Genomic DNA, 25983 nt, shown 5'->3' with positions numbered 1-25983 from the left:
ATTGTGGGCAAAGTGCGTTGGGGGGGTGTAGGGTGACCAGACAGCAAGTGTGAAAAATTGGGATGGGGGTAATAGGAGCCTATATAAGAAAAAGACCCCAAAATTCAGACTGTCCCTAAAAAATTGGGACATCTGGTCACCGTAGGTGGGTGGCTGTAGCAGCACAGCCGTGGTCCCTGCATTGTCACCGAGTGCCAGCTAGGTACTGGAACAACCGAACCCCTCGGTGTCTCCTGGCTTCGGCAGGGACACCAGGAAGAAGCTCAGCCCCTGGCTATCTCCTCCTTCGGCACGGTGCAAATCTGGGGTCTAGGGGCCTGCCCTAGATTACAAACAGTCAGAGCCACCACAGGCCCCATTCCTGAGCTGCTCCTCTGTAGCTGCCGTTCTCTCTAGTCCCAGAGCCCTGCACCAAGGGTGTCTTTGGAAGGCTGGTGCACACCCAGAAATCAGCCAGTCGTTCTTAGCAGTGCTTGCTCTGAGCTAGCGTTCAGTATCCTAGGCAATGAGGCTTCTAGCACGTGTCTAGCTTGACTAACCCTCTTTCAGAGGTGAATGACAATATTTGAAAATGGCTTTGAAGATGAGCATCTCAGAGGCTGGAGGGTTTTGTGGCTAAAGCCCAGGACTGGGAATTGGCAGATCTGGGCCCCTCCTTGGCTGTGCCACAGATGCCTCTGTGACCTTGGGCAAGACACATGACTTGAGATTAGAGACCTGGATGCTGGACAAAGATCAGAGTGAGGGAAGTGAAGTGTTTGTGAGCAGCATGTGATTCTAGAGCAGAGAGAGTGCAGGGACAAGTGCCCCCTAGTACACAATCCATAGTGCTTCAAAGTGTCTCAGAACCAGTAACCAACACCCAGTTCTGCCACCGCTGTTCACAGGAGTTTGGTCCCGTGGTAGTTCCATGCTCCCCAAGTGGATTAGGCCTCGCACTGCCCACTTTGCATGTGGGGAAACTGGAGAGAGAGTAAATGACTTTAAAACTTCCCTGCTAGGCGGGGACCCCGTCTAAGTGGCTGTCCTATTGATGCAACCCACACGTTCCCTTGGGTCAATGGATTGGTGTCTCCACGATTCCAGATCAATGCGACTCAACTCACATGGCAGAAGAGCCTTTTTATTTTCTCCCAAACTCTTCCCTAGGATCTGAAAGTCAAGTTGGGTTCCCCTGCCTCCCTCAGCAGCCCCAGCAATGCTGGTTCTGCAGTAGGACCCTGGTTGTCCCTTTTTCTGGTGCACAAGATGGAACAGAATACTTCTAGGTGTCCTGCATCCAGGCAGTTCCTGCAGGGCCAAGGACTTGGTGTGTCAGCCAAGGCTGCGAGTCTGGCATGAAGACACAGAAAGGGGCAGAGACAGAGTGCAGCCATGTGAAATATTTGCCTTATCATTAAAATCCCCCCCGGAACTCAAAGTTCTTGTTTAGATTTCCTTCGTCTGGGTTTTGCAAAGAGCTCAGCTGCTGCTCTCCCGTCCAAGAGGAAATCCCAGCGCTGGACCAGAGACGCCGCCTTCTGATGCAGATAACTTCAACCTTGAGACCAGAGTGCAGCTTTTCCATGCTTCTGAGGTGAAAAGCCAAACCCACTGCTCTTGCCAAGCAATTCAGGCAAAGTCCCCTTTGGGGCAGGGCACCATGTGGGCTGAAACCAGCTGGGAGGGGGGTTGTTTACAAAACTCACTCCTCCAAAGCGATAACTTCCACACACTGCTCCTGCCAAGACTGGCCAGGGGTCGGGGACATCCGCCAGGGGCTGGTCCCTGTAAGAGGCTTAGGAGTCTGCTACTGCCTTGGGCCTGGCCAGACTGGGGGAGGTTTAGGTTGGATATTAGGAAAAACTTTTTCACTAGGAGGGTGGTGAAGCCCTGGAATGGGTTACCTAGGGAGGGGTGGAATCTCCTTCCTTAGAGGTTTTCAAGGTCAGGCTTGACAAAGCCCTGGCTGGGATGATTTAGGTGGTCCTAGTTTCAGCAGGGGGTTGGACTAGGTGACCTCCTGAGGTCCCTTCTGACCCTGAGAGTCTGTGGCTCTGGAGCACTGGGGTGGAGGCTGCTTCGCGGCCCAGTGCTGCCTGTGCATTTCCTGGCCAGGACCAGGACCGGCAGTGGGGTTTGAACAGCTGTCCATCTCCGGTGCTTGGGTGGCCGTGCCCCTGGCCAGGGGAAGTGTGTAACCCCTGGGAACCCAGCATGGTCCTTTGTTCCCCCCCAGGTGTGCAAGATGCTGCTGCCTTGGAGTGACCAGAGCCCAGGTGCCAAAAGCTTGTGCACATACATCCCCAAATTGCTGGTTCGGTCCCTGGCAGTGACCCATCATAAGTGCTTAAGGAGGTGTTTTTATAGGGTCGCTCTCCTGATGGTAAACATACACTGGCCGTTAGCTGGAAGCTGCGGTGGTGGAACAGCCAAAGCCCTGTTGCCCCTGGTAGCCCCTCAGCACAGCTGCTGTTCCCAGGGGTTTGCTTGCTGGCTCTTCCTGCTCCCCAGGTGCCTGCAGCTTGGAGCTCTGCCTGTGTGGAGGGGAGCTCATCTGACACTCCTCGAATTACCTGCACTCCGGGGATCAGATTCCCTGGGCTGAGAGCTGGGGCAATCTATAATTCAGCAGGAGCAGCTGCCATTGTGGCCCCGAAAGCAGAACAACAGGATGCTGCGGAGATCAGGCCGGCGAAGCAAGAAGGCAGGCGAGGAAGAGGAGGAGGAGGAGAAGCCCATGGAGAACGGGGTGTACCCAGAGCAGGGGGCCACGGAGGCCCCGCCTGAAGTGGGGAAAGCTGGGGATGGTGCCCCCGCTGCCTTCTCGCAGCCATCCCCGCGGGTCCGGCCCAGGCTGGTCTTCCACACGCAGCTGGCCCACGGCAGCCCCACAGGCAAGATCGAGGGCTTCACCAATGTGAAGGAATTGTATGCCAAAATCGCTGAGGTCTTCGACATCTCCCCCACTGAGGTGAGGCAGGAGCAGCATGGGGTGGGAGGTGGGGCAGCGGCTAACCCAGCCGAAGAGCCGGGATACCTGAGCCTGACACACCTGTGCCAGTGCCAAGGCTCCCCTCTGCCCTTGATCTGGGGTGGGGTGGGGGTCTGCTGTTAGCCTTTGAAGCCCTGCACATTCCAGCTAGCCGGCTCTGGTCACCAGAGGGTTAAGGCCAAGCTCTGGTTACAGCTGCAGGGCTTGCCTCCATGGCGCCATAGCATCTGCCAGGGCCTGGGCTGCCTTCCAGGGTCCATCTGGTACATGCCGTTCCTGTACCGTCGTGACAAAGCCTGCTGTGGACAGGAGCCCTGGGTTCTAGTCCCAGCTCCACCGTGACTCTCTCTGTGACCCTGGGCAAAACACATCTCCCCTCGGTGCCTCAATTTCCCCATCTGACCCACCTTTCAAAAGATCTGCGCCTAGAAGTGGCTGTGCAATCAGTAGGGGTGATGAAGAAAACTCTGGCTGGTTTGTTCCTTAGCCAAGACACCTGGGACTATCAAGACCAGTTGGCACAGGTTTACCTATGCTGTGGTTGTCTGCCTCCCCTATGGGGCTGGGTGCTTTGAGATCCTCAGCTGAATGCTGCTAGGGAGAGGCACGTTATTCCATGGATTGTCCTGTCGGGGTGCTGGTGGCCTGGGGGATCAGTAATGGGCTGCTGGACCTGCCGCCTTTAACATGGTTCGATCCAGCCCAGGCGAGTTGTGACTCTCACTTGTTACCATCTGATGCTGCTCAGTGGCTTGCATGAAATGGGTTCAGTGAGTCTCTGTCGCTCTCGTGTGGGCAGAGCTGGGGCTGCCTGTTAGCTCCTGTGGGTTGTTCCTGTTTGTGCTCAGTTCACGACTCTGGATAGGGCCGCAGTAACCCGTGCTGCTGCGGGTGCCCTCTTCAGGCAGCGCTGGGCTGGAGAGAGCCTGCCCCTGCCCCTCCAGCTTGTCGGGGTCAAGCTTGCAACCTCCGCTGTCGCACTAGCAGCATAGTGTACAGGAGACACCTGATCCATGTCTCAGAAATTCACCCTAGTTATTCTTTAGCGCATCCTACAGGCCCCAAACGAACCCAGGGCCCTGATTGTGCTGGGCGCTGCACAAACACTGTCAGCCAGGCCCTGTCTCCAAAGAGTGTGAAATCTAAACAAGCCAGACAGGGAAGGATGGTTATCCCCATTTTACAGATGGGGAAACTGAGGCACAGGGAAACTAAGAAATTTGCCTGAGGTCCCACAGGGTAAGGAAATGTACTGAGTCGAATCTGGTCAATTCACTGACAGCCAACCTACTTCTTTAACAACAAAACAACAAAAGCCCATCATGTTTGTGGTTTGAAAATGCACCTAATTTTGCCCACTCTGAGTTGCAGACCCTGGAGATCCAAGGAAGGCCGGGTGGGGACAGCTCAGCTCTGTGGGTTATTCATTTATTTTTGCACAGTGATGATCACCCAAAAGGCCTTTGGCTCAGGGCGCTGCCATGACGGAATCAATGATCAGTAATAATGCGGGGTTGTCATGTGTGGTTGTGGGCCTCCGTTTTCACAAGCGGCTGCAGTAGGGAACGGGAACATCTCCAACAAATGCAAGGCTCGCTTCCCCGATTGGCCCATTTCCCTTTCCTTGAAGCGAACACCTTTCACGTGATCATCAATGAACAAAAATGGATAAAATAGGCCCCAAAACTGACTTGTCCCTCCGAGGCAAAAAGCAGAGTTCCAGGGTCTGCAACTCAAAATGGGCAAAAAGGGGTACATTTCCCACCCACGTTTGGGGGTATCATGGTGCTGGGTGCTCTGTGCCTCTCTGGTGCATGCCAGCCGCTGCCCCGCTGAGCTGTTGGGTGGAAGGTGTTCCAAGCTCCCAACCCCGGTGGGCAGAACGGTGAGGCAGCTGCTCTCTGGCAGATCCTCTTCTGCACCCTCAACACCCACAAGGTGGACATGCAGAAGCTGCTGGGGGGCCAGATCGGCCTGGAGGATTTCATCTTCGCACATGTGCGGGGCGAGACCAAGGAGGTGGAAGTGACCAAGACGGAGGATGCGCTGGGGCTGACCATCACCGACAACGGGGCGGGCTACGCTTTCATCAAGGTGGGTGAGGGCCATGGGCTGGAGGGGCCGCAGTGGAGGAGGGGGAATTGTGCCAGGGTCAGCCAAGAATTACCCATCAGGAGAGTGGTTTTTTGTTTTGTTTGTTTTTTTAATGGAAAATTGGGTTTTTGGTGAAAAGTGGCTGTCGGCTTCTTGTGGGAAACCTCCAGTGTTTGTTTAAAAACTGCACCCCCGACACCCAAACTGTCTGGAGTTGGGAACCCTGCCGTGGTGCCTCCTGGGAGTCGCAGTTTGGGTGTTTTGTGTTCCCATTCTCCTTACTCCCCAGCTGGACTCCATCTCCCATGATGCACTGTGACTCTGACACCCATGATGCCTCACCAAGAGGGGAGAGCCTGGTGCATCGTGGAAGTAGTAGTCCAACCTGGCAGGACGGCCCATAAAGGAGGGTGGGAGCAACAATCACTGAACTACAACTCCCATGAGGCACCAGGTGGCGTTTCGCAATCAAAATATTTCTGTTTTCTATTTGTTGCTGAAAAATCAAAACTTTGGGGGGGTGAGAGGGGACTTTTCAGGTCAGACAGTCCAGGACGGGGCTTGTGGTCCAGGGGGCAGGGAAGGCTGGTTTCCAGGAGATGGCCCATCGGGCGGCTCACGCACTCCGGCCCTGGGACTCCTGAGCTGGGAGCAGAGAGTTTACAGATGTTTATTCTCATTAAAATCACCTCCCCACACAATGTAAATGTCCCATTCACTGCACACAGCAGGGAATCCCCCCGGGCAGGCTCTAAGCACATGGAGTCAGATGGGGATGAGTGGGGACATGGAAGAAATGGTACCGAAAGGAGAGTGCCTCGTTTGAGGAGGCAGCTGAGAGAGCATTGCTGAAAGGCTCTGAGAGCAGGGCTGCTCTAGAGAAGGCAGAGTGGGGGCCTCTGATCTCCCCGTCTCATGAGGTGAGACCCGGGGTCAGGCAATGACATGGAAAAGCAGCAGATTTGAAACTGATCCAAGATACCACCTGTGGATCCCACTGGCAGCCTGTGGAACTCACTGCCACAAGATACCAGGGAGTCCAAGAGCATGGCAGGACTCAGAAAAGGGTGTGGACATGGCTACAGAGCAGTGGTTCTCAACCTGCAGTCCCCCTGCTTCAGGGCACGAGCCAGCCTCTAGCCGGGGGGGTCAGCAGGGCCCCGGACCAAGGACCGGTTACTGTACGGCTGCCTGCAGGGATTCTCGCACCTGCCTTGGAAGCAGCTGGTGCTGGTGCCAGGAGATTGGCTGGGTGGGGCCAGCAGGGTGATACCTGAGGAACCAGGGGAACTCAGCTGAAGACAAAAATATTCAGGGAGCTGCTTTCTGAGAGAGAGCCCTGCAGCTGGGGGGAGGGGGTCAGAGCCCTGCAGATGGGGGGAGTGGGGCAAATACCCCCCCATAAAAGGAAACCCCACAGGGAAAGTAGCCTGAAGCTTTGCTCAGCTGGACATGATTTCCCTCTGCAGAGAAGGGAGGGGAGCCCCTCCGCATTGCCCTTCCCAAGGGCTGGGTTCTCTCCAGGCCAGCCCAGGGTCATGGAGGCAGAGCAGGGCTGACTTCAGGCAGGGCCTGGGGCCCCAGATGCCAGCCGGCCCCATTGCACTGGGTGCTGCCCGGCCCCAGAGCCAAGCCCAACATCCACGTTCCCAGTGTGACAGGGTCGGGCCAGATGGCTATAGGAGAGTAATAGAAGGCAGATATATTAGCCCCAGGCTAAGTAGGTCCCTTTTCCCTGGGTAAGGGAAGGTTCCAGAACAGGAAAGGTTTTTTGTGATTGTTTCACTTTATATGAACTAACTCTGTGTATATACACGTGTTTCACAGTTAAATATATAGTAGTGCATATATTTATTAGACCATCCCGCAAACAGAAGCACTAAAAAGATAATTTAAAGGACTACATTATGATTGGATCAAGATACTACCTCTTTTGCTACAGCGGTTGGGAAATTAGGTCTATTCATTGGATTTTCAGACAGCAGCTTTGAGGCATGACTAGAACAGCAGAGAAAACGCCAAGGGGACTAACAAAATAAGACTTCATTGCTTGACTTTGTAATTATAGTAACTTTTGCTATAATGCCCAATAACCACTGTGACAGGGTCAGGCCAGATGGCTACAGGAGAGTAATAGAAAGCAGATATATTAGCCCCAGGCTAAGTAGGTCCCTTTTCCCTGGGTAAGGGAAGGTTCCAGAACAGGAAAGGTTCCAGAACAATCAGGAACCTTCTGGAGACAATTAAGACAGGCTGATTAGAACACCTGCAGCCAATCAAGAAGCTGCTGGAATCAATTAAGGAAGGCTAATGAGGGCACCTGGGTTTTAAAAGGGAGCTCGCTTCAGTTTGTGGTGTGCGTGTGAGGAGCTGGGAGCAAGAGGCACTAGGAGCTGAGAGTGAGAACGCAGACTGTTGGAGGACTGAGGTGTACAAACATTATCAGACACCAGGAGGAAGGTCCTGTGGTGAGGATAAAGAAGGTGTTGGGAGGAGGCCATGGGGAAGTAGCCCAGGGAGTTGTAGCTGTCGCACAGCTGTTCCAGGAGGCAGTCTAGACAGCTGCATTCCACAGGGCCCTGGGCTGGAACCCAGAGTAGAGGGTGGGCCCGGGCTCCCCCCAAATCCTCCCAACTCCTGGTCAGACACAGGAGGAGTCGACCTGGACTGTGGGTTCAGAAAAATGGCCAAGCTGAGGGCTGCCGTTAAGCTCCAAGGCGAGCAAATCCGCCAATAAGCACAAGACCCACCAAGGTAGAGCAGGAACTTTGTCACACCAGCCAGGCGGTCACTGCTCCAGGCAGTTCACAAGTGGCTCTTGGCACCGCTCGGTGCCTCCTGCCCTGCGAAACTGGGGGTGGGGGCTGGAGAAAGACCCGCTGTTGTTGTGCTGGGGGGTCCTGGTGTTGTCACTCCCCAGCCCCACCCCAGGGTGCAGCTCTAAGGTCATCCCCGCTGCCCAGTAGCGCTGCTCCTGATGGCTGGGAGGCACCCGCATGGACACCCCCCATGTGTAAGGACCGGGAGCAGCTCAGCCCTGCTGTGTCCCCCCGCTCCCCCGCCCCCACTGACCGGCATGTCCCGCGCTCCAGAGGATCAAGGACGGGAGCGTCATGAACTGCGTCCAGACTGTGTGCGTGGGCGACAGCATCGAGGCCATCAACGACCAGAGCATCGTGGGCTGCCGCCACTATGATGTTGCCAAGATGCTGCGGGACCTGCCCAGGGCCCAGCCCTTCACCCTGCGGCTGGTGCAGCCCAAAAGGGCCTTTGGTGAGTTACACAAACACGCACACACGGCACACCGGACGCTCTGCGGCTGCAGGGTCAAGTGTTTGCTGCCCCTGGCCTTTGACCCCAAGGGATGGGGGTTAAACTGGCTGCCTGAGCGTCACAATCTGCTGCAGATTTGCCCTTATCACAGAACCAGCATTCAGAATAACTGGGAATCTCTCCTCAGTGGAGACCCCAGGCTGTGGGTCGGGAGTGAGGGGCCCCAGCAGAGCTGGGCAGGGAGCCCAGGTCTGGGCTAGGAGGGGGCTGCAGGTCGGGAGTGAGGGGCACCGGCAGAGCTGGGTGGGGGGAGCCCAGGCCTGGGACGGCAGGGGCTGCGGGCCGGGAGTGAGGGGCACCGGCTGAGCTGGGCCAGGGGAGCCTGGGGTGGGCTAGCAGGGGCTGTGGGTCGGGAGTGAGGGGCACCGGCTGAGCTGGGTGGGGGGAGCCCAGGGGTGGGACAGCAGGGGCTGCAGGTCGGGAGTGAGGGGCACTGGCTGAGCTGGGTGGGGGGAGTCCAGGGGTGGGCTAGCAGGGGCTGTGGGTCGGGAGTGAGGGGCACCGGCTGAGCTGGATGGGGGGAGCCCAGGGGTGGGACAGCAGGGGTTGCGGGTCGGGAGTGAGGGGCACCGGCTGAGCTGGGTGGGGGGAGCCCAGGGGTGGGACAGCAGGGGCTGCGGGTCGGGAGTGAGGGGCACCGGCTGAGCTGGGTGGGGGGAGCCCAGGGGTGGGCTAGCAGGGGCTGCGGGTTGGGAGTGAGGGGCACCGGCTGAGCTGGGCGGGGGGAGCCCAGGGGTGGGCTAGCAGGGGCTGCGGGTCAGGAGTGAGGGGCACTGGCTGAGCTGGGTGGGGGGAGCCCAGGGGTGGGCTAGCAGGGGCTGCGGGTTGGGAGTGAGGGGCACCAGCTGAGCTGGGTGGGGGGAGCCCAGGGGTGGGCTAGCAGGGGCTGCTGGGTGGGGGGAAGTCCAGGGGTGGGCTAGCAGGGGCTGTGGGTCGGGAGTGAGGGGCACTGGCTGAGCTGGGTGGGGGGAGTCCAGGGGTGGGCTAGCAGGGGCTGCGGGTTGGGAGTGAGGGGCACCGGCTGAGCTGGGCGGGGGGAGCCCAGGGGTGGGCTAGCAGGGGCTGCGGGTCAGGAGTGAGGGGCACTGGCTGAGCTGGGTGGGGGGAGCCCAGGGGTGGGCTAGCAGGGGCTGCGGGTTGGGAGTGAGGGGCACCAGCTGAGCTGGGTGGGGGGAGCCCAGGGGTGGGCTAGCAGGGGCTGCTGGGTGGGGGGAAGTCCAGGGGTGGGCTAGCAGGGGCTGTGGGTCGGGAGTGAGGGGCACTGGCTGAGCTGGGTGGGGGGAGTCCAGGGGTGGGCTAGCAGGGGCTGCGGGTTGGGAGTGAGGGGCACCGGCTGAGCTGGGTGGGGGGAGTCCAGGGGTGGGCTAGCAGGGGCTGTGGGTCGGGAGTGAGGGGCATTACTGTGGCAGGCTTTAGGACTGTGGCAGCAGCCTCTCCATTGTCAGATGGGTGCAGGGAGGGGATGTGGTCTGAGGTCACAGCGAGTCTAAGGCGGAACTGGGCACTGAGCCCCGATCCTGGGTCCCAGCCCAGAGTCTCTGCCCCACGAGTCCATCCTACATCTGGCCTGGGTTTGTCGGACCAGTGATGTTAGAGGTGGGAAAGCCCTTAGCCTCTGCAGCCCATCTCCCAGCAAATGGTACAGAGAACATTAAACAGGTGCCACCTGGGCCAGCCAAAACGCTCCTAGGCAGCTCTGCCAGTGCCCCTCACTCCCGACCTGCAGCCCCTCCTCCCCCCTCCAGCCTTGGGTCTCCAACCCAGCTCTACCAGTGTCTCTGGCCCTGGCCTGTGTCACCCTCCACTCTTCAAGCTGAGGACCCTGGGCAGCGTGACATTCTCAGGACGTGCCCAAGCCTCCCCCTGCCCTGCTGGCCCCGCCACCTGAATGTGGCTGCTGGGTCTGAGCCGTGGGGGCTGCCCTGGTGGGAAGGGAGGGGCCCTCCAGCCTGGGTCCTGCTTTTCTCTTCTGAGCTCCCTGCCTTCAGGCCCGGGCCCCTGGGGGGCTGCACTCTGTATCAGGCCAGCCCGCGGCACACAGATCCCGCCAAGTACCTCCCCTCGCCCCGGCGGGCATGCGTGATGGCCATGACGCAGTTGGGCTCAGTGTTGGGCACCGGGCAGTCGTCTGGACTCTAAGATGGTGTCACCCAGCCACACGATGAATCCACCCGGGCGCTCGGAGCCCCCAGCCGGGTTATAGCTCCTGGCGCCCCATGGGCAGCTGCTGACATGGGGTGGAGGGAACGGATCCACGTCTGGGGTGAGAGTAAGCCAAGGGGCAGCTGCTGCTCAGCCTGCTGCATCCCCACACCCTGGTGTTGGGTGTGTCCCTGCAATCCCCCTCTGCCCCCTCCAGTGAGGAGCTTCCAGAGGGACCCAACCCAGCCCCTCGGGGGCACCATGGGGCCCCTGTGACTCCTCAGGCCGGGCCTAGCCTGGCACAGAAGCTGCTGGGTGAGCGAGTCCCTGTATCCCCTCAGGGGGAGCCTGTCGCCCTGGGTAGCCCCTCCTGCAAGGGGCGTGACCCACCCAAGTGCCCCAGAGAGCCACGTGCTGACTGGACCTGCTCGGGCTGGTCGGAGATCTGTGCCGTTCCGTGTGCCCATGTGCGTGGAGCTGCAATCCCAGCACTGGAAGCCGGGTTGCTGGGCTGGATCACCAGGAAGCCGTGGTGCAGCCCTGGTGTTCTTCCATTTGCCCCTTCTCCCCACTGACCTCCGCCCGCCCCCTCTCTCCTGCTCCCCAGGGGAACATCGGGCGGCCCATGTCAGTGTCTCCCACCAGGGGTGCACGGACAGCAGGGCTGGGACCTGAGCTGAAGCCTAGCTAGGCCTGTAACCGGCGCTGCTGGGGGCTGAGTGAGTCCCCGGGGCTGGGCCCGGCCACTGGCCCCTGGGTTGAGGTAGGGGTGCCAGGCATCCAGGTTTCGACTGGAACAGCCAGTCGAAAAGGGATGCAGGCGGCTCCAGTCAGCACCACTGACCAGGCCGTTAAAAGTCCGGTTGGCGGCGCAGTGGGGCTGGCAGGCTCCCTGCCTGCCGTGACGCCGTGTGGCTCCCAGAATCAACCGGCATGTCCGGCTCCTAGGCGCAGGGGCAGCCACGGGGGCTCTGTGCGCTGCCCCCACCCTGAGAGCTGGCTCTGCAGCTCCATTGGGCTGGAACCTCGGCCAATGGGCGCTGCGGGGGCGGCGCCTGTAGGTGGAGACGGCACGCAGCGATCCCTGGCCGTCCCTTCACCTAGGAGGCGGACATGCTGGCCATTTCCAGGAGCCGCCCGAGGTAAGCGGTGCCGAGAGCCTGCACCCCAACCCCCTACCCAGCCCTGACCCCCCCCCCATGCCCCAACTTCCTGCCCCAGCCCTGAGCCCCTATCCGCACTCCAAACCCCTCGGTCCCACCCTGCACCCCAGAGGCCCCTCCTGCACCCCAAATCCTTCATCCCCCCCAGCCTGCACCCCCAGCTAGAGCCCTCACCCACTTCTGCAACCCTGCCCCAGCCTGGTTAAAATGAGCGAGTGATGGAGAGAGGAGGGATGGAGTGAGCAGGGGGCTTTGGAGCAGGAGCAGGGCCGCAGGGTGGGGGAGAACAAGGATGTTTGGTTTTCTGTGATTAGAAAGTGGGCAACCCTAGTTTAGGTTGAATTAATTGTATTAATTGGGGAAGGGAGCTCGAATCCGATTAATTGAGGCCTGGGACCAGCTTGGGGCCTTTCTGCTTCCACCCACTGTGCAGCCCAGGGATCAAGGCGACTGTGCACCCCTCGGGGCTGGGGGCTGCCTGCACTAGCTGAGCAATCGCTAGAATGAGTTAATGCCGTTCTCAGCCTTGCTGCAGCTTTTAATCCTTCCCACTGCCCTCCAACACTCAATTGCCCTCCTACATGCCTCACCCCAGCCCATGTCCCCCGACACTGATTTACCCCCCACTACTCCCCTCCTCCATATGCCCTCCACACTGACCCCCATCACCCACAGGCTGCAGGCATCCAAGGGATACTTGGTCCTCACACAACCCTTGGCAATGTGCTGCTGTGGATCAACCACCCCAGAGGTGGCTGCATTCCAGTGATGCAGAGAGAAGGGCTCTGTGCTCTAGTTTGGGGGCAATGTTCAACGGAGCTTGGGCTGTTCTCCCCGGGGCTCCCATCTGGGGTTAGACCTTGGATAGGCCAGTTGACAGAACCCCTTCCTGCCCCACAGAGTGTGATAGACTCCAGTGGGCCCGATCCACCCCCACGCCCTGCCAGAGGTCAGTCACTTCCTGGGACTTCCTGTGGCGAAGGATGGGGGTGTTGGGACAGGGCCCCTTTGCCCAGGGCTTGCCTGGGGCCCAGGGGGTGTCCTGGCTGGAGCTGGGTCTTTGCTCCCCGGCTGGGCATGGTGCTTTGGCACAAGGAAAAGACACCAGGACCCTGTGCCTGCCCTGGCACCCGCTCTGAACATCCCCCTCTCCCCCCGTCTGTGTCCCAGATATGATCGGGCAGAGGACCAAAAGCAGCAAGTGCCCAGGCGAGGGCAAGGTGGCCAGTGGCAAGGAGACCCTGCGGCTGCGTGCCCGGGGCACCGCCAGACTGGAGGATGTGGTAAGTTGGGGGAGTGTATCCCCTCCCCATGACCAAATCGGGGGAGGAGGCGAAGGGGGAAAATACGTGTAAGAAGTGAAATCCCTGGGGGGCTGTGAGGTGGGGGGGGGCACACGGCCATTCCCCAAAGCAGGCTGCTGCCACTCCCTCCCCCTGGCCCAGCCCCCTAGCTCTGGCTCCCTGCAGGGAGTGCTTGGAATCGCTGTTCACGGGAGCTCTGCCCACGGACCCAGGCGTCCTAGCAAGAGAAGGCAGCTCCAGGACCTGCAGGGTGAGGGAGCCAGGGACTGGGCATGGGTGCCAGTGACTACACATTGTCACGTGTGCACATACACGTGCTCACGCAGGTGGGTGCAGTCAGTCCCATGCGCGCATGGTGCTGTACATGCAGTCACCACCCATGACCCATGCCAGTGGGGACAAAGTCGGGTGCAAACATGCATGGCCCCAGAGATGCCCCTACTCGTGTGTGCGCCTGGTGTGTGCACACAGACCCGCGTGTGTACTCACGGGCTGGCTGCCGCAGAGCCAGGCAGGGATGGGGTGGCAGGTACCTGCTCCCTGCCCCACCCTGGTGCTGCAAAGGGGATGTTTCCTGTCCTGGCCTCCTGCTATCCGCCTGGGGGGTCAGAGTTCAGAGCCTGACCAGTGCAGCCGCTCTCCATGCCAGAGGGCCCCCAATTCTGGGCAGCACCCTCTCGCCGGGGGTGGGGGAAGTGACTCGGGGGGGGGGGGTCCGAAACTAACAAGGAGCAAAAAGCTGGTCTGGGTTGGGCCAGGGAACCCCCCTGATGCACAGGACTCATCTGGCCAAGGCACCTTCTGCACCAGTGCCCCAGCTGGCTCCCCTGTGCCCGTGGGGGGTGTGTCCCAGTCCACGAAGGCCCCTCCTGTGACGCCCAGGGCTGTCAATGGGCCGGCACGAGGGCCTGGCCCAAGGCCTCCGATCCAGCCCCCTGCAGCAATTAGGGGCCGAGAAGGTTGAACCAACAGTGACTTTGCTGCCCTGGCCCCTGCCCACAGCCCAGCGCCTGGGAGAAGGAGGCTGCCCGGAGGGTGGACGACCTGCTGGAGAGCTACATGGGCATCCGGGATGTGGAGCTGGGTGAGCAGGGCTGGCAGAGGGGGTGGGGAGGGGGCAGGGGCAGGTTCCAGGCCCCAGGGAGGAGGGGAGGGCAGGTCCAGGGTCCTGGGTGGGGCAAGGGCTGGTGTGGGGGAGTGCTGGGGCTGGGCCCCGGTGACACGGGGGAGGGCAGGGTTGGGGCGGGCAGACTGGGCCAGGGCCTCGTTGCCCTTCTCAGCAGGTCCCTTGGCCCCTGGGCCTGTCCTGGGGGCATCGGGGTCCAGCCCATCGCCCTGACCCCCCGGCTGAGCTCTGTTCTCTCTCCATAGCCTCAACCATGGTGGAGGTGGCCCGGGAGTGCCTGAGCCCCGCAGAGTTTGCCAAGAGCCTGGACTTGGTGCTGGGCGAGTTCGCGTTCCCGGGCGAGTTCGTGGCCGAGGTCTGGGCAGCCATCCGCGGAGCCCAGGGGGGCAGGAAATAGGGGAGGGGGCAGAGCACTTGGCCTGTGACGTCTGCCCCCTGGCCATGGGCTCCCTCCTGCCCCAGCGGCAGCCCCCCGTCTTCCTGCTCCGGGGGGGAGCCCTGCGGTGCCCGCACTGGCTGGCTGGGCCCAGCTCCTGCCCCAGAGAGGCCCCACGCCGAGCTGGGCAGGGCCTGGCAAGGGCCCCTCCGGGAAACCCAGGGGATCTGCCTCAGGCCCTGGTCAGATGGGGTGGTGGGCCCGGGGCGGGAGCAGTCCCTGCAGGCCGGGGCTAGTCCAGGCCCTGGTGCCCATCCTGGCTATGAGCCCAAGTAATGGCAGCTCCTCGGGGCCTTCCCTGGAGCCACTGCCCATCGCTGCCTCCCTCCTCCGCTCTCCACACAGCGGCCAGGGCTGGCGCTGAACCCAGGGGGCAGTTGGGGGAACCCTGGGGGGGACGGGGACAGGCCAGGACTCATGGGGGCACGTGGGGCTGGTGTGACTCTGACCGTTTCCTCGCCCTTTGCTCTGATGACACCCCCCCCGCCAGCCAGCGGGTGAGAGGGGCGGAGGCCCGCTCTGGGGGCAAGGGAGACGGGGGGCAAAGGGGCCTGGCTCTGGTGGCAGGGGCCCATTGGGCTTGTTGGCCGCTGCATGGCCAAGCATCTCTGTGCGGGTCCTTTGCCCACCCTGGGACCCACAGCAAGCCCAGGCTGTGCCCCAGACTGGGCCGGGGGGCAGCAGTGGTACCCCGGTCATTCACAGGGCTGGGTCAGGGATTCTGGGTTGGGGTCAGGGCCAGGACCCCCAGGTTGTTTCCAGGGCTGGGCTGGAGGTGCTTGGTGGGGGGGTAGGGCCAGGAGCCCCCTGCGAATTCCAAGGACCAGGTGCCCTCGTGCGGCTGTGGCATTTCCTGGCTGTCTGGCGCCCGAGGGGCCCAGGGACCTGGCTCAGTGGCCCTGCAGAGGTGGGGAGCGGCGTGAAGGCATCAGCCAGCCCCTGCTGGCATGAGGGGCAATCAGGGGGAGGGAGGGGACTCAGCCCCGCCCCCCCCCCCCCCCAGCAGATCGTGGTGGGGATGCCAGCTCCGCAGGACTGCTGGGAGCTGCCTCTCTTGGGGAGACCTGCGGCTTCAGGGCCAGGCGGGCTCCAACGCCCTCCCTGCCTTGGGGCGCAGATCAGACCCCACCTCGACTGCTGGTGCTGGCCAGCCCCATGGAGCCGGCTTGCTGGGCCCAGCCAGGCTCTTCGCTGGGCGGGGGCCATTCTGGGGTGGCAGCCTCAAGGGAGGCCATGAGGGTGAAGGGCTGCCCTGGCCGCAGGCTGCTCAGCACTGGCCACCTTGCCTACTCCCCATGGGGCGGGGGCAGGCCCAGGCCCTACCCTGGCGCATGGAGGAGCCGTGCCCACTGGCAGTGAGCGGGGCAGAGAGCCAGACGGCTTTGGCTTGTTCAAAGCCTCTGTATTTCTCTGCTCGTTTGCTCTGGAGGCCCCGGGCCCCTTGGGTCTCGCTGCCCATCTCTCGGGGCACGGGGAGGGTTGAGATGAGGAGCGGCCGCTGATGGGAGAGAGCTGGTCCTGGGGTCCACAGAGCCTGGGGCGGGGAGGAGTCACCATGTGAGCTTACAACTCGTGATATGTGATGAGTTTCTCAGAGCCCCAGCTCCCGGAGTCCCGGGATTGTGGAACAATCTGGGGGTTCATTAAAAACAAACAAACAAACAAGGTCAGTTTCTGGCTCTGGTGGTTGTGGGGGAAACAGTGGGAAACGTGGAAGGCGAGCGACCTAACGGGCCCCAAACCCAAAGCACAAGGCCCCCGGTTTGTTAAATCCTGTCGGGCGGGGGAAGGGCCACAGAGTGCCTGGGCTGGGGGGGGCCAGGAGCTCTCCCCTCCCTCGCGTTAATGCTGACAAGCCAATCTCAACAAGGTTTAAGGAGTGTGAATTCAAGTCTCTTCCTCATGTGGCGCACCAGGGCTGGGTCTGCCCGGCCACGCTCCAGTCAGCCCCAGAGTCGCTCAGGGCCTGGAGCCTGGACAGCCCGTGTTAAAAACCAGCTCCCAGGAGTTCGCCACGCACCTTCCCCGCAGAGCCCGGCGCCGAGAGTGGAACCAACCAGACTTTTATTGCTGGAATGAGCGTGCGGATTGCTGTGGGGATTGATGGCCTCCCAGCCAGCCTGCGCCCTTCCTGCCCCCGCAACAGCCCCCTCCCCCTGGACAGCCCCATCCCTGTCCTGCACCATTCCTGTCCTGCCCCCCCCCCCAGCCAGCCTGTTCCCTTTCTGTCCCCCTCCCCCTGCCAGCCTTTCCCCTTCCTACCCCCCCCCCACCAGCCCTCTCCCCCTGGACAGCCCCATCCCTGTCCTGCCCCCCCCAGCCAGCCTGTCCCCTTCCTGCCCCCCCGACAGCCCCATCCCTGTCCTGCCCCCAGCCAGCCTGTCCCCTTCCTGTCCCCCCCCACCAGCCCCCTCCCCCTGGACAGCCCCATCCCTGTCCTGCCCCAGCCCCCAGCCAGCCTGTGCCTTTTCTGCCATCCTGCCCCTGGACAGCCCCCGTCCCCCAGCCAGCCTGTCCTATTCCTGCCTCTGGACAGCCCCCATCCCTATCCTGCCCCTCTAGATAGCCCTATCTCCCTCCTGCACTCCCCAGCCCTCTCCTGCCCCCTCCCTAGGCTGCAGGGACAATGGCTCCCTACCAAGCAGCAGCGGGGGCTGTTGTCCATGGGGCCGAGTTCGACACTCAGCCAAGGCCCAGGCAGGAAATTCCAGCCGTGACCCCCGGCCCATCTGGCGCCGGGTGCAGCTTGTCGGCAGACACCGGGAGGGAAGCCAGGATGAGCCTGTGAGTGACGCGCGAGTGGGTGCACTTGCAGTCTGGGGGGGACACAATGGCGGTGGATGCAGCTGGGGTGCGTGGTGGGGGGTGGGGCGGCTCCTACTCCAAGGACTGTGGGTTTTTAAAGTAGCTTTTCTGCCCAAGTTATAAAGCCAAGAGTCAGGGAGGTCGAATTCGGGGGGAGGGAATCTCCATCCCAGGGCTCTCAGCACCCACTCCAGGAGCACCATGGGCACCATCTAGGATGGGGCGTGGCATTTGGAGCTGGTGCTGAGATCCCCATTCTGCCAGCCCACGGCTGAGGCATCCAACCTCATGCTTCCTGGCAGGGGCCAGGCAGGGAGCTCAGCCCCACAGCTCCCTGCTGCCAGGCGAGCCGGGTCCAGAGATTGGAGGCAACATCGGTTCAGGTGCCAACCCAAACTTGCTGTCCCTGGGGCAGCCTGAGTCCAGGGCTGGGGCCTGTCTCCCCCCTCGTGCCCCCCGAGCAGGTGGCCCTGGCAGTGCCTACTCTGGGCCCATTGCTCGCTGCCCACCCAGATGCCCTCCGCTACTGCAGCACGGACTCCTGAGTGAGCTTGCGGCGCAGGGAGGTGTTGAGCATGGGGTAGAGGGAGACGATGGAGGGCCGTGTCTTGAGGCTGGGGTAGATGCGCTTCAGCACAGCCCTGCGGAAGAGGATGTAGACCCAGGGGTCCAGGATCTGGTTCCAGGTGACCATGCGCAGGTAGATCAGCAGCATCTCCTCGGTCTGCCGCGGGATGTGTCGGGGCAGCAAGCCGGGGGCGGGCTCCTGCAGGACCGTCTGGATGATAAATATCTGGGGGGGAGGGGAGAGGTTAGGGGGAGGAACAGGTGCGGGCTGGGGGGCTCAGTGGTCCTGGGACCAATGTTGTGTCATGGCCCATGTCCTGGCCATCCTGCCACCTGCCTGGGGCCACACAGCGCCTGTCCATCTGTCCATCCCCCCACATGGGGTCACACAGCGTCTGTCTATCTGTCCATGCCTTCTCACCTGAGGGGCTGAGGCACATGGGGGTGGGGGGTGCCTAGCCAGGTGGGGTAGGCGATAGGGGTAGGCAGGGTATGGCGGGGGGAGATGGGGTAGGTAGAGCACACTGGGTAGGAGGGGCACCTAGCCAGTCAGGGCAGGCAGGGCACACTGTAGGGGAGGGAGATGGGGTAAGCAGGGCACACTGGGGAAGTGGGGGGGGGTGGAGATGGGGTATACAGGCCCTGGCGGGGAGGGTGCGGGTCAGATGGGGGTAGGCAGAGCATGCTGGGGGGGCAGTGGGTCAGAACACACCGGATGTGGGGGGCACCTCACTGGATGGGGCAGGCAGGGCACAGTGGCCAAGGAGGCTGGGTAGTTATAAATCAAGCACCAGCAAGTGGGCAGGTGCTGGGGGCTGGTGGAGGGGGTGGAACTATGCTGTGGGGATCTCGAGGCCGGCATGGCTGGGGACGGGGTGTCATAAATATAACAGGAAGAGTGACCACCTTTCTGTGTACAGGGCTATAAAATCCCTCCTGGCCAGAGGCAACATCCTGTTACCTGTAAAGGGTTAAGAAGCTCAGCTAACCTGGCTGGCACCTGACCCAAAGGACCAATAAGGGGACAAGATACTTTCAAATCTGGGGGGGGTGGGGGGGAAGGCTTTTGTTTGTGCTCTTTGTTTAGGTGATTGTTCTCTCTTGGGACTGAGAGAGGCCAGACAGAAATCCATCTTCTGCAACCCATCCTAAGCCAAGTCTCCAATATTGCAACCAGTATAGATAAGCCAGGCAAGGCGGGTTAGTTCATCTTTTGTTTTATGTGAATTTTCCCTGTGTTAAGAGGGAGGTTTATTCCTGTTTTCTGTAACTTTAAAGTTTTGCCCAGAGGGGGATCCTCTGTGTTTTGAATCTGAATACCCCGTAAAGTATTTTCCATCCTGATTTTACAGAGAGGATTTTTACCTTTCTTTTTTTTTTTTTTTTAAAATAAAACCCCTCTTTTAAGAACCTGACTGGTTTTTCCATTGTTCCAAGATCCAGGGGTTTGGGTCTTTGATGATTTTGTAACCAATTGGTTAGGATATTATTCTCAAGCCTCCCCAGGAAAGGGGGCGTAGGGCTTGGGGGGGATATTTTGGGGGAAGACGTCTCCAAGTGGGCTCTTTCCCTGTTCTTTGTTTAAAAGGCTCGGTGGTGGCCGCATACAGTTCAAGGACAAGGCAAAGTTTGTGCCTTGGGGAAGTTTTAACCCAAGCTGGTAAGAATAAGCTTAGGGGGCCTTTCATGCGGGTCCCCACATCTGTACCTAGCAGTTGTAGCTGCAGCGGGGGGTGGGGGGGCATTGCTGTAACCGAGGCAGGCACAGAGGAGTTGGGGGGATCCTGGAAATGGGGTGCAGGCTGCAGCCTGGCTGTGAAGCGTTGGGGAGGGGAGGTGAATCCTCACATTGTGGGCCGAGGGAGGGGTTGGGAACAGCCCAGGAGGGACCATCAGGTGCTCAGCTTTGTCCATATCGGGTGGGATAGTTGAGGGGGGGTCAGTGAGGTCAGGATAAGGGAGCGGCTGTTGGACAGACAGGGATGGGGCAGCAGGCCAGGGGACGGGGGCGGGGAGGCCGGGGGGGGAGGGGGGGTCGGACAGGACAGGACAGGGGGGAGGTGTGGCAGAAGTTTGGGGGTTCCAGTGAGGAGAGGGGAGCTAAAGCCAAGGTAGTGGCTGTGCTGGGGTGGGGGGACAGGCCAGAGCAGGAGCAGCCAGATCCTGATGCTGATTATTGCTTTTCCATACTGCAGAGCTCAGCTCAGGGCTGATGGGGGGCCAAGCCACAGGGGGGCTGGGCAAGGGGCATTGGGAGTCCTGGCGAGAGCAGGCCGGGCTAAGGGGTGCCGACGGCTCGGGGGAGCACCCAGGGCACAGTGTATTGAGCCAAGCTCGAAGGGTTCGTCCAAACTGCAAACCCCCTCCCCCACGTACACTGCAACCCCTCCCCCCCACACACACACACTGCAACCCCCCCGTCCCCCCCTGCCCCCACGTGGCACCGAGGCTCAGCACCAGCCGGGCACCTGTCACGGGACCAAGCCATTTGGGCTCAGGCAGGCGCCCGGCTCTGAAACCTGGGGTGGGGGAGGGACTCACAACCTAGCTCCAGCCCCAGCGGGAACATGGAGGTGGCTAGTTTTAGCCTGCGTGTGCCAGCCCCGCAAGCCCAAGTCATGTGACCCAGGCTCTGAGAAGTGCTGCCCTCGGGGCTTTGTTGCCACGTAGACTCGGGACTTGGCTAGCAGGGGGCTGCAGGTCGGGAGTGAGGGGCACCGGCAGAGCTGGGGGAGCCCAGGGCTGGGCTAATGGGGGGCTGCAGGTCGGGATTGACTGGAATGCTAAAATAAGGCTATAAAGGCCCCTGCTGATCCCTTTGCGTCCTGGCCCAGGGGCAGCGAATGCTGGCTGGAAAGCCAACAGCTGGGGGATCCAGCGTGGCAGGGGCTGGGGACTCTGCCAGCTGGGCAGTGTTCAGCAGGTGAATGCATCTGTGACCCAGTTGCGAAGCCAACCCTGGGGGGGCCTTACCAGCAAGGGTAACCAGCAGACGGTGGCAATGATCATAATGCCCACCAGCTGCACCATCATCTCCACCTCGCTGTCCCGCCGCCTCTGCACTGACTCGCGGTCATGGTAGACCCGGCAGAGCGTCACCACGCTGACCGTGTTGAAGAGGAAGGAGAGGCCTACGGCCAGGATGCCCAGCAGGGCGAAGATCAGGCAGAAGGTGACGTTCTTGGCATCATGCAGCAGAGTGATGAAGCACCAGGAGTTGGGATACTGCAGGGTGTAGTCCCCCAGGCCCAGGATGGGCAGGAGTCCCAGGGAGAAGGAGAAGGCCCAGACCATGCCTACCATGAACCAGGCTCGGCGCTTGGACATGCTGGTGGAGCGGGAGAAGGGGCGGTTGATGCCAAAGAAGCGCTCCCCGGCCATGGTGGCACCCAGCAGCAGCGGGCACTGGCCGAAGAAGACCATGGAGAGGCCCAGGAAGTTGCAGAGGTAGCAAGCAGGGTCGACCACCATCCAGTTGAACTTGGTGAAGTGGTAGGAGATGATGATGGTCCCGGTCACCAGCAGGCCAAGGAAGTCCGTCACCACCAGGCCGCAGAGGAAGATGAGGAAGGAGGAGCGGGCGCGGCTGTGCATCTTCCGGGAGGAGCTGACCAGCACACAGAGGGCAAAGAGGTTGGAGGCAAGGCCGATGCTGCCGAAGGCGGTGGAGAACCAGCGCGAGACAATCAGCTTCCTGCCGTTCTCGCTGAGGTTGGTGCTGAGGTTGGTGCTGCGGAAGCACGAGCCCATCTCGCTGGCCATGCTGCCATTGGCCTCCATCCCTGGCCACGGGCAGGGCGGCTCCCCCAACACACACGGCATCTCCACAGCCCAGCCTCTGGCTTCCCTATAGCTGGGCTGCACGGTGCTGCAGCCTGGTGGGGCCTTCTCCTGGGGGCTGGGCACTGCCCTGGGCCAGCCTCACTCCTGCCGGCTCACTCGTTCGCCAGAGAAGCAGCAGGAGGTGCCCAGGTTGCTCCACCAGCCCTTCGGGGAGAAAGGGGACAAGTCAGTGTCACGCCTGGCTCACCCGGCCAGCAGCTCCCAGCACCACTCCCACGGTGCCCTCCCCACATGGCTCCTGCTGGCCTAATGCAGTGGCTCCCAGAGCACCAGCTTGTGCCATTGGATGCCAAGGGCTGGGGCTCAGTCCCCGGGGCACCGTTCAGTCGATACCCCACGTCAGGTAAAAGTGTCGGGAACCCCCCAGGCAAGCGCTGGCAGCAGGATCTTTGGCACCAAAAGCACAAGCCTCTGCCAGTCAAGCTCATGGAACAGATCCTTCACTGGCAGAAGTAGTTAGGCTCTTATTCTCTAGCAGGACCAACCACCAGCTGGGTCCCCACCTCACTCAGCCAGTGCATTACAGAGCTCCATGCTATGGGTCCCAGTACCCTCGGAGAGGTTGCGTAGAGGGGCCAGTCAGGACACCTGGGTTTTAGATTCATAGATACTAAGGTCAGAAGGGACCATTATGATCATCTAGTCTGACCCCCTGCACAACGCAGGCCATAGAATCTCACCCACCCACTCCTGCAATAAACCTCTCACCGATGTCTGAGCTATTGAAGTCCTCAAATCATGGTTTAAAGACTTCAAGGAGCAGAGAATCCTCCAGCAAGTGACCCATGCCCCATGCTACAGAGGAAGGCGAAAAACCCCCAGGGCCTCTTCCCATCGGTCCTGGAGGAAAATTCCTTCCCGACCCCAAATATGGCGATCAGCTGAACCCTGAGCATATGGGCAAGATTCACCAGCCAGACACCCAGGAAAGAATTTTCTGTAGTAACTCAGATCCCACCCCATCTAACATCCCATCACAGGCCATTGGGCCTATTTACCACGAATATTTAAAGATCAATTAATTACCAAAATCATGTTATCCCATCATACCATCTCCTCCATAAACTCATCGAGTTTAATCTTAAAGCCAGATAGGATTCCCTTCCATGCGTTGGCACTCACTCTCTGTGCAACCTTAGCTGCAGCCCCTGTCTCTGTGCCTGTTGGTACGCTGATGCCCTAGCGCCAGGGGCAAGTTGCTGCCCTGAGGGCGCGGGAGGGGCGAGGCTGTTGTGCTGGGGAAGGTGGGGCGTGGGCTGGAAGCGCAGGAGATGGCTCCTGTTTGGGGTCACTCCAGACAGCCTGCAGACCAGTGCCCTGAGATGCGCTCGCTGCCATGGGCGATTGCCAGCAGCCTTGGCCTGAAGCCTAACGGCACGAGTGCCGCCATCTCCAGCTACAAGGAGGCATCATTTTCTCCCCACCCTCAGGGGCCCCCCAGGAGCCCCAAGCCAGGGGAGCTGGGGAAGAAAGCAAGCCCAGAGGGGTGTCCCCCAAAGCAGCCCTAGAAGTAATTCTACAGCAGGGACCTCGTACACAGGTGATGCCATCATTCCAGCGGCTTCAACAGGCCATTCTCTCCCTGTGCTCACTGTCTGCCGGCACCGACTCCCCGCCTTGCCTTCCCTCCCTCCCCCCAGCCCTGATCCCTCCTTTCTTCCTCATCTAGTGACCCCCACCCCCAAAATCCCGGCACTAACAACATGACATTTGCAACCATCGCTCTGCTTGCCTGTTACGCCCCTTCCCCCTCCGCAGGTCGGTCGGGTCTGTTTCAATGCCAGGGCCAGCTCTAGCTATTCTCTGCCCGTGCCGTGCCTGGCACAACGGGGCTCCATCCTCGGCTGGCTCGTAGGTGCTACCGTACTAACAGGTGCACACAGCCTGGGACTGGGTTCACTTGTGTGGCCTCGCTCCAGTCACTTCCTCGCTGTGCAGCGGAGACGGTATTGGGCTGCCATTGTAAAGGCCTCTTATGCTGGTAGCTGGGTGCAGACTCCTTGAAACTGGTGGGCATAACAGCTGCCTTCGTTCAGGAGAAAGGTAGGAAACAATTAAGCTCCTTTATGAAACAATCAGAGCAACAACCCAAAGCACAGCACAGGGAACGCTAGAGTAGGAGATGCACCAGGGGCTTCCCAGGGGTCAGATAACAAAACACAAGAGTGGGGGACTGATTAAGTTTGCAGCTGTGAGCAAGAGAGAAGCAGCAGAAATACACGGAGGAGCAAAAAGCCCCAGGCAAAAAGCCAAGAGGGATCTTTTGGGCAGAGTGCTGGCTAAGAGGGGCTTGGAACTGTGACCAAAGAAATGGTCTATTGCTGTTTGATTGAGATGGTCGAGTTCAGGATCCTGACACAGGGAAGAAAGGAGAGCAGCAGAATAGGACCCTGGACTTCAGAAAAGCAGACTTTGACTCCCTCAGGGAACTGATGGGCAGGATCCCCTGGGAGAATAACATGAAGGAGAAAGGAATCCAGGAGAGCTGGCTGTATTTTAAAGAATCCTTTTTGAGGTTACAGGGACAAACCATCCTGATGTGTAGAAAGAATAGTAAATATGGCAGGTGACCAGCTTGGCTTCACAGTGAAATCCTTGCTGATCTTAAACACAAAAAAGAAGCTTACAGGAAGTGGAAGATTGGACAAATGACCAGGGAAGAGTATAAAAATATTGCTCGGGCATGCAGGAGTGAAATCAGGAAGGCCAAATCACACCTGGAGTTGCAGCTAGCAAGAGATGTTAAGAGTAACAAGAAGGGTTTCTTCAGGTATGTTAACAACAAGAAGAAAGTCAAGGAAAGTGTGGGCCCCTCGCTGAATGAGGGAGGCAACCTAGTGACAGAGGATGTGGAAAAAGCGAATGTACTCAATGCTTTTTTTTGCCTCTGTCTTCATGAACAAGGTCAGCTCCCAGACTACTGCACTGGGCAGCACAGCATGAGGAGGAGGTGACCAGCCCTCTGTGGAGAAAGAAGTGGTTCGGGACTAATTAGAAAAGCTGGACGAGCACAAGTCCATGGGGCTGGATGCGCTGCATCCGAGAGTGCTAAAGGAGTTGGCAGACGTGATTGCAGAGCCATTGGCCATTATCTTTGAAAACTCATGGCGATCGGGGGAGGTCCCGGATGACTGGAAAAAGGCTAATGTAGTGCCCATCTTTAAAAAAGGGAAGAAAGAGGATCCGGGGAACTACAGGCCAGTCAGCCTCACCCCAGTCCCTGGAAAAATCATGGAGCAGGTCCTCAAGGAATCAATTCTGAAGCACTTAGAGGAGAGGAAAGTGATTAGGAAGAGTCAGCATGGATTCACCAAGGGCAAGTCATGCCTGACTAATCTAATTGCCTTCTATGATGAGATAACTGGCTCTGTGGAGGAGGGGAAAGCAGTGCACGTGTTGTTCCTTGACTTTAGCAAAGCTTTTGACACGGTCTCCCACAGTATTCTTGCCAGCAAGTTAAAGAAGTATGGGATGGATGAATGGACGATAAGGTGGGTAGAAAGCTGGCTAGATTGTCGGGCTCAACGGGTAGTGATCAATGGCTCCATGTCTAGTTGGCAGCCGGTATCAAGTGGAGTGCCCCAAGGGTCGGTCCTGGGGCTGGTTTTGTTCAATATCTTCATTAATGATCTGGAGGATGGTGTGGATTGCACCCTCAGCAAGTTTGCAGATGACACTAAACTGGGAGGAAAGGTAGATATGCTGGAGCGTAGGGATAGGCTACAGAGGGCCCTAGACAAATTAGAGGATTGGGCCAAAAGAAATCTGATGAGGTTCAACAAGGACAAGTGCAGAGTCCTGCACTTAGGACGGAAGAATCCCATGCACCGCTACAGACTAGGGACCGAATGGCTCAGCAGCAGTTCTGCAGAAAAGGACCTAGGGGTTACAGTGGACGAGAAGCTGGATATGAGTCAACAGTGTGCCCTTGTTGCCAGGAAGGCCAATGGCATTTTGGGCTGTATAAGTAGGGGCATTGCCAGCAGATCGAGGGACGTGATCGTTCCCCTCTGTTCGACATTGGTGAGGCCTCATCTGGAGTACTGTGTCCACTTTTGGGCCACGCACTACAAGAAGGATGTGGAAAAATTGGAAAGAGTCCAGCGGAGGACAACAAAAATGATTAGGGGTCTGGAACACATGACTTATGAGGAGAGGCTGAGGGAACTGGGGATGTTTAGTCTACGGAAGAGAAG

General features: G+C 59.8%; 2 protein-coding genes across 7 annotated transcripts in view; one reads left to right on the top strand and one right to left on the bottom strand.

The window, feature by feature from the left end:
• The first annotated feature begins 11 nt into the window (after positions 1–11).
• GIPC3 (GIPC PDZ domain containing family member 3) lies at positions 12–14533 on the top strand. 3 transcript variants are annotated; one of them, XM_074939461.1, is made up of 7 exons: positions 12–1576; positions 2219–2953; positions 4883–5068; positions 8161–8341; positions 12877–12989; positions 14013–14094; positions 14382–14533. In XM_074939461.1, exons 2-7 carry the CDS (start codon positions 2654–2656, stop codon positions 14531–14533), a joined length of 1014 nt encoding a protein of 337 aa, XP_074795562.1. In that variant the 5' UTR covers positions 12–1576; positions 2219–2653. The 3 variants fall into 3 exon arrangements, with proteins under 3 accessions (XP_074795562.1, XP_074795564.1, XP_074795563.1); XM_074939463.1 differs by having other exon boundaries at positions 13–1576; positions 2615–2953; XM_074939462.1 differs by having other exon boundaries at positions 14–1576; positions 2612–2953.
• A 2590-nt stretch (positions 14534–17123) lies between these two features.
• TBXA2R (thromboxane A2 receptor) overlaps positions 17124–25983 on the bottom strand; it is a 43459-nt gene continuing 34599 nt past the window's right edge. For all 4 annotated transcript variants that reach the window (XM_074939272.1, XM_074939270.1, XM_074939271.1 and 1 more), the window contains exons 2-3: positions 20918–21931; positions 17124–18170 (exon numbers count right to left, since the gene is read on the bottom strand). In XM_074939272.1, the coding sequence (XP_074795373.1) occupies positions 17901–18170; positions 20918–21766 (1119 nt within the window). In that variant the 5' untranslated portion in view covers positions 21767–21931 and the 3' untranslated portion in view covers positions 17124–17900. The remainder of the gene's footprint in view (positions 18171–20917; positions 21932–25983) is intronic.

This window comes from Natator depressus, chromosome 25 (assembly GCF_965152275.1).
Source record: "Natator depressus isolate rNatDep1 chromosome 25, rNatDep2.hap1, whole genome shotgun sequence".
Classification (NCBI taxonomy): domain Eukaryota; kingdom Metazoa; phylum Chordata; order Testudines; family Cheloniidae; genus Natator; species Natator depressus.
This window is presented reverse-complemented; position numbering and strand designations above follow the sequence as displayed.